The following is an 8,113-nucleotide window of genomic DNA, read 5'->3' on the forward strand; positions in this document are numbered from 1 at the left end:
TTCCTAAAATTAAGATATCACGATTTGTCTAATATGAAGGAGAAAGATCAACACTCTGTTTTTTTATTATTGGTATATGTCATCTAATTTAAAAATAAATAAAATAATTTAGTATTCTAATTTATTTTAAAATTAAAAATAAAATGATATAAAACTTTTTAAGAAATAAAAAAAATTATATCAATTATTATTAGAAATATATATTAAAACTTGAAATAAAATTCAAATTAACTAATAATAGTACTATTAACAAAATTTTTTATTATAATTCTTAAAATATAAAAAAGAAATATTAAATTATATTATTAAAATAAATTTATAAAGTTATTTCAATTAATCATTAAAAAAGCGGTCACATAATTTTTTTTGGTAAAATTTTCATTGAAATATAGCCGTTGGACGTACAAAATGCTAAATCACCAAAAAAATTTTAAAAAATCAATTTAAAAAAGAATCCGACCCTTGCAAACCCATTATCCTCCAACTCTCCACGTATCTTGAAGCTGTCTCATTCGATCAAAGGAGATTTTTCCCTTCTACTCTTCCCAAACAACAACCCGGAAAGAATCCCTCCTCCGAGATAGCAATAGTGAGCGATGAACCGAAACGGAGTCCATCGGAGCAAAGGCAATGAGACCCTGTTGAAACTGGCCAAAACGTTGAGGGTTTGTTCAGTCCAAGATTTAAATCTTTGGCTGCCATGGCTGGTTGGGATGAGGAATCCATCTTTATTGCCAGCCTTATAGTAGAAGACACTCCTGATCGACAGTTTAAGCACAAGAAACGCTCTGATTTGCACTTCAAAACTCCACCATCCGCCAGTTCAAGAAGGTAACACATTCACCATCTTTGTTCAAAGATAACAAAATGATTTTCTTGAAAATTGAAATTAGCTGTTTCTGTGTTTAATAGAAAACGCAGAGTCCAATTTTGATTTCTGTGTTTAATAGAAAACGCAGAGCCCAGAGAAAGAGTCCAATTTTGATTTCTGTCCCCGCTATTAGCCTTGAAGAAGAAGAATTACCAGAAAAACAAGGTAACCATTGAGAATTGGGCTGTTGAGATATTTTCTAAAAGGCTTGAAAATTGATTTCTTTTTTACTATATTGATGGGCAGAGAATCATCAGAAGGAAAAAACAGAAATTGTGGCTAAGGAAGAACGTAAAACAGAAGGAGATGAATTGAAGAAAGATGATTCTGGTGTTTCTTGCTCGAATTCAGTCTTTCCTTGCATGGATAAGCTCAGAGAAGAGCTTTCTTGTGCAGTAAGTCGCTCGATCTCTCGTACTGATTTCTAGATTTCATATTAATTGATTCAGGCAATCTGGGTTTTCATTGTTTTTAATGATCTTGATGTTTGGCAGATTTGTTTGGAGATTTGCTTTGAACCTAGTACCACTTCTTGTGGACACAGGTAAACGAAAAGTTTATTTGTCATATATTTATTCATATGACAATATTATTTGTCACAAATTATATGATAATGAAAGTAATTTGGAGCATCACAAGACAAAAATAATAATTTTTTTGATGTATATAGGTAGGCATAATAAATATTTTTTATTATGTGGTAGTGGAAATTATGATAAAAATAACAATTATTTTAAAATAAATTATTTAAAAATAAATAATTTATCTTATAAATTAATTTATTTTTAAAATTATTTTTCTAAAAATTATTTTTCTAATAATATAATTGTTTTAATTAATAATCTATACTATAAATTAAAAAGTGAAAATGAAAAATAATAAAAATTTCTAAACTACTCTTATTTAAATATAATTAATTTTGATCGGTTACGAAATAAAATAAAATTTTTGTTATTTTAAAGTTTGAAGTTATTTGAATATTAATTTTTATTTAAATTTAAATATATTTTTATTTATAATTTAATTTTAATTATTTATATAATTTTAAATTTTATATAAATTTAAAATTTTTGTTCTATTTATATTTAAATTAAATTTTAAAAAATTTTGTTATATAATTTAAAATAAAATTTATAAAAAATTAAAATTATTAAAAAAAATTTAAAAAAATACTATTTCATGTTTTACCAAAAGGTGATTTAATAACAATAACTTTATTACTAATACTTATTAAATTACCATTAATATTGATATTTTATTTTGATGAGATTTTGTAAAAAATTGATTATCATATACTTATTGGCATATTTTTTTTATTTGTTCCAATCGACTATCCTAGTGTTTGGATTTAATTTTTTTAACATGTACAAACAAGTCTTTTATATGTGTGGATGTCCTTTTAAATACATAAAATAATTAAATAATTCAATATTTATTATATTAATATTTTATAAAAACTAATAATTTAGAACTCAATTATAAATTAATTACTTATCAAATACTTTTTATTAAATAAAATATTATTAAATAAATAACTCTATAAATTCAATTATATTACAAAGATTAATAAAATAATTTAAAAAATTAAAATAAAATATTCAAAACATTAATTTATAAGACTGCATTATCAAGTAAGCAAAGTATATATATATATATATATATATCATGGTTACAATATAGTTTATTTTAATAATAAATATTTTAATCCTATATTTAGTGTCTCAATTTTTTAACTTAAATATAATGATGACCTCAATTTTAAATTATGATATTAAATTTAAATTTTATATTTATTATGTTAAATTAATTTTAGAGTTTATTAAGAAAATCTAAATTAAAGATTTAAATTAATCTAAATATCATTAAATTAGTTTTAAAATAAGAATTATTAAAATAACATGTTTAAATATTAGATAAATATTAAGAAGATTATTCAAATAATAAATTCATATTTTTAAAGTATAAATTAAAATAAAAATCATTAATGAATATTAAAAATATTAATAAAATAGAAAAACTAAAATAAAAAGTACATAAAATCACTAATTTTTTGTGATTTAATAATTTAAAAATAATTTCACTAAAATATATCTAACTCTTTTAACTTTTATAATTTATCTATACTATATATTGGAAGGAAGAATTTTTTTATTTGTTAAATTAATTTTAAAAATTAATTAAGAAAATAATAAAATATATAAATTTATTAATATTTAAAAATTTTAAATTAAATAGATTATTTTTATTTGTAAAAAACTTAATAATATATAAATTAAAATTATAATATTAATTATTAAAAAACATTTTACAATTTAAATTTTATCTGATAAATGTTATAATTATTTTATTATGATTGATTAAAAAATGAAAAATAAATTTACTATTATTTAATATTTTGATATAATTAATTTTTTATTTAAATGTAATTGTAAATTATGATAAAATTATAAATTAATTTTTGAGTTTGCTAAAAAAAATTTAAAAGAAATACTTAAATTAATGAAAATACAATTGATATCAAGTCAATTCGTAATCTGAGGATCTATTAATTTTTATATTTTATAAAATAATTAAAATTTATTAATTTATTTTATAAAAATTTTGATAAATTATGAATACAAATAATATATTTAATTTAATATAAACTACACAGATTATAAATATATAAGTATTTGAGTGCAGTTAAATAATAGTAAGTTGTTAATAAAAGGATAAAAGAAATAAAAATCTACCTCTAATATTCAATGATTTAGATCTCATATATTGATTTGGTGCAGTGGTCAATTTATCATCCTCATTAGAAATAGAGTAGTGATGTTATTAGAGATTAAAAACCCTTTCTTCTTGAGTTGAGAGGAAGATGATTAGATTTTGGTTGTTAATGATGAGGATGATGATTTACGATGAAAGACAGTACAGAGAGAATAGAAACAAATAAAGCAATGATTAAAAAAAACTTAATTAAAAAAAATTATAATAAAAGATCAAGTGGATCCACATTTATAGTGAATAAAAAATAATTCTATCAAAATAAAATGACATATTCACTCTTAAAGTTTTAGTGGCAAAATTTATCTTCAATATACTTTCTCTTTCATTTATTAAATTCATTTTAATTATATATTTTCTTTCTCAGCAACTAATAATAAATCATATTATTTTTAAAATATAATAAATAATTAAAAAATACTTATTTTTTCTACCTCTTAAAAAAATAATTTTTATATGATATAATATATTTAAATATATAACATAATATACTATAAATAAAACTATATATTTATTTATATAATATATTTTTTCTCGCACTCACATACTTAACTTGATGATAAGTGTATCTGAATAAATATGAGAAGTCTCTAATTCTACTCTCCCAATCTGATACGGATCCAATAGGGCAAATTTCTAATAATGATGTGGAGCAAACTTATGTCATTCAAATGGATCTAAAAGGAGTTCAAAATCATATTCATATGATCCATATATATTTGGGGCGTGCTTCAACTCATATGGGACAGATTTGGTGCAACACTTGCAATCATAGGCTTAGGGAGCCTAATCAAACCTATGGGCTAAGACTACACAAAGGGAAGCCTAAAGTGAAGATTAAGTAAGACTTTTGTGAAGATTCAGCTTTGTTATGATGGGCTTGCTATTTTTTATTATTTGAACACTTATTTTATTTTAGCTTTGTTTGGGCTTGTATTCTGGCCATATTTTATCTTTTAAGTTTTAGAGTGTTGGGCCATGTTTTGGGCTTATATTTTAATACTTATGTGTTATTTTAGTGTGTGATTGGGCTTGGGCCTTATGTGTTTAAGTCAGGCCCAAGAAGAGTGTCTTAGGGTTTTATTTGTTTTTCTCCTTACTATATAAGGATAAGAAACAATTGTAAGAGACAGCTTTTAATCAAACTTTTCAGAATTTCTTTCATGCCTTTGGCGTGTATTGCTTTGAGTGAGAGTGAGGATTTGCTTTCATCAATTGCACCAGGAATCTTGGCTAACTTATCAACTATTCGTTGTGGCGTTTGTCGGATTCTCATCTAAATCCTTCGATCATTGGTGTTTCAGCTTCTCTAAGTTTGGGGTGCCATAGGAGGTGGGTTTATCAGATCTTTGGATTCCGTATCTACTTGTGCGTGTGGGTTTGAGGCTTGTGCCATAGGGTTCCGCGTCAGTTGGTATCAGAGCCAAAGTGAGGTAAATTCTTATTTATCTCAGGATCTAGAGTTATGCTTTTGAGTTTTCCTTTGTCTTTCTTGTTGATTTCGGTGAAAGCTTTTGTATCCATGGCTGCACCTTCTTGATTATTACTCATAAAAAAAAAAATCGAAATCCAAAAAAAAAAAAATCACCTTTGCCTTATTTACCTTGATCTGGCCAAAATTGTGATTTGCTTCCTTTTTCATATATATTGCCTTACCTATCTCAATTAATTGCAGTAATTTATGGGAATCATTTTGAATTTTGAATTTTAAATTTGGTCGAATCCAGATTAGGAGATAAAAAAAATTCTGCCTATTTCCTAAAGTGCACATTTAGGGCAATTGCATCTAAATTGATTTGATGTGAAATCCTTCTTTTAACACCAGAATTTTCGTCCATGTTTCTGATCTGAGAGAAATTTACATTTTTCTTTTCTGATTCTATTTGTGGGGTTTTGATACTTTCCTTTTTGGGTAGATTTAATTAGATCCATATTTAATTTGCGTTGAAGTGAATTAAATGCAATGTTTTTTTCCAGGTTCGTTTTTATTTGATTTCTAAGTTTCTTTTTTTTTGTTTAAGCTTGCTTTTGCTTCCTTGACATTGCTGGAGTATTGTTTGCTTGTGTCTATACTCTAGGTGATATTTTTCAAGTAGCACAAAACCTAGTTCATGTGTTACTTTCCAAATTGTCAGTGTCTTCTTTCTAGTTTTTGCGTGCATCCTTCTTTCTTTAGGTTTTCTTCTTTGTTTCATTAAACGCACCTTGTGGTTGGTTGGTTGACCTTAGTTTCTGAAGTGCAATTGAAGAATCAGCAAAAGAATGGTAAGAGTGCAAACACTTGAGTACTTTCTTTTTTTAACACAATATTTGCTAGTTCTTTTTGTTCTTTGTTGATTTAAGGTAGGATGAGTAAAGACAAGAATGTGGTGGATCGTACTGATGGAAGTGAATCGAATATGGGTAACGATTATAAGCTCTTTAAGAAGTCAGTCAGTGGTGAGTTACAAAGGCTCAATAAGACTCTTGAGAGGTTAACTAAAACTATGGAGAGTTTGAATGTCTCACAAGCTTCCACTTCTACAAGAATACCTCAAAGAAGTCATAATTGCAATAATGACTGTGATGATTCGGATGTGTTGGTTAATAATGTGTTGCTTGCTGCACATTGTGAGATGCTTGTTGCTAGGCGTGCTCTGAATATGCAGGTTAAGAAGAAAGCCTAGAACAACGGGAAAACATATTTCACACTAGGTGTTTGGTTAATGGAAAAGTGTGTACTCTCATTATTGATGGAGGTAGTTGCACAAATGTGGCTAGTGTGTATATGGTGGAGAAATTGGGCTTGGCTTCTATTGAACACCCTAAGCCATACAGATTGCAATGGTTGAATGATTGTGGTGAGGTTAGGGTTACACGCCAGGTGGTTATACCATTTTCTATTGGTAGGTACAAGGATGAGATATTGTGTGATGTGGTACCTATGCAGGCAAGCCATATGTTGTTGGGTAGGCCGTGGCAACATAATAGAGAGGTGCAACATGATGGGTTCAATAACAAGTACTCCTTCACTCATGAAAGACAGAAGGTTATACTCGCTCCTTTATCACCTCAAGAGGTATATGTTGATCAAATAAAGATGCTGGAGAGGGAGAGGGAGGCTTCGGCCTTGGCCACAAAGGGGAGTGAGAACTTGAATTCTGCGGAAAAGATGAGAGAAAAGAGTGAGTTTGAGGGTAAGGAGACTGGAAAAGAATCAAGACTAGTTCAAGGAGGGAAGGTGGAGAAAGAAAAGCAGAAAGAAGAGGTTAAAGTTCCAATCTCAACTTCCATAGAGATTGAAATTGAAGAGGAAGTTGTAATGCATGAATCTAATGTAGTAGTTGTTGAGAATTCCATCAATGAACTTATAGAAGAGGTTGTGAATGATGAGGGACATGGGGAGCACGTGATTGATGAGGTAGAGGAGGCGAATGAGATTGTTTTGAAAGTTGTAGAGGAGAATGGGTCACATCCACAAGATCTTTCTATAACTAATATTTTTATGTCTAGTTCATTTGTTCTTGATGTGCAGGTTGTTGATGAAAACATTCATGACGAAAGTTTTATCCTATTTCCACCCATTCAAAAGGAGGTCTTTGAAGATACATGGGTTCCTAAAGCTTCCCTTTTGACATAAATATCAGCAAGATTCGAGGACGAATCTTTTTTAAAGAAGAGAGAATGATACGGATCCAATAGGGCAAATTTCTAACAATGGTGTGGAGCAAACTTATGTCATTCAAATGGATCTAAAAGGAGTTCAAAATCATATTCATATGATCCATATATATTTGGGGCGTGCTTCAACTCATATGGGACAGATTTGGTGCAACACTTGCAATCATAGGCTTAGGGAGCCTAATCAAACCTATGGGCTAAAACTACACAAAGGGAAGCCTAAAGTGAAGATTAAGTAAGGCTTTTGTGAAGATTCAGCTTTGTTATGATGGGCTTGCTATTTTTTATTATTTGAACACTTATTTTATTTTAGCTTTGTTTGGGCTTGTATTCTGGCCATATTTTATCTTTTAAGTTTTAGAGTGTTGGGCCATGTTTTGGGCTTATGTTTTAATACTTATGTGTTATTTTAGTGTGTGATTGGGCTTGGGCCTTATGTGTTTAAGTCAGGCCCAAGAAGAGTGTCTTAGGGTTTTATTTGTTTTTCTCCTTACTATATAAGGATAAGAAACAATTGTAAGAGACAGCTTTTAATCAAACTTTTCAGAATTTCTTTCATGCCTTTGGCGTGTATTGCTTTGAGTGAGAGTGAGGATTTGCTTTCATCAATTGCACCAGGAATCTTGGCTAACTTATCAACTATTCGTTGTGGCGTTTGTCGGATTCTCATCTAAATCCTTCGATCATTGGTGTTTCAGCTTCTCTAAGTTTGGGGTGCCATAGGAGGTGGGTTTATCAGATCTTTGGATTCCGTATCTACTTGTGCGTGTGGGTTTGAGGCTTGTGCCATAGGGTTCCGCGTCACAATCCCCA

The 8,113-nt window shown here is 28.1% G+C and overlaps 1 protein-coding gene across 1 annotated transcript; it reads left to right on the plus strand.

Annotated features, from left to right (window-relative positions):
* Positions 1 to 476: 476 nt before the first annotated feature.
* LOC122722595 lies at positions 477 to 1,525 on the plus strand. The gene is made up of 4 exons (XM_043953704.1): positions 477 to 831; positions 951 to 1,036; positions 1,118 to 1,266; positions 1,366 to 1,525. The coding sequence occupies exons 1-4, from the start codon at positions 701 to 703 to the stop codon at positions 1,417 to 1,419; spliced, it is 420 nt and encodes a 139-aa protein (XP_043809639.1). The 5' UTR covers positions 477 to 700; the 3' UTR covers positions 1,420 to 1,525.
* Positions 1,526 to 8,113: the final 6,588 nt, after the last annotated feature.

The sequence above is a fragment of the Manihot esculenta genome, unplaced genomic scaffold (genome assembly GCF_001659605.2).
Source record: "Manihot esculenta cultivar AM560-2 unplaced genomic scaffold, M.esculenta_v8 Scaffold62, whole genome shotgun sequence".
Lineage (NCBI taxonomy): Eukaryota > Viridiplantae > Streptophyta > Magnoliopsida > Malpighiales > Euphorbiaceae > Manihot > Manihot esculenta.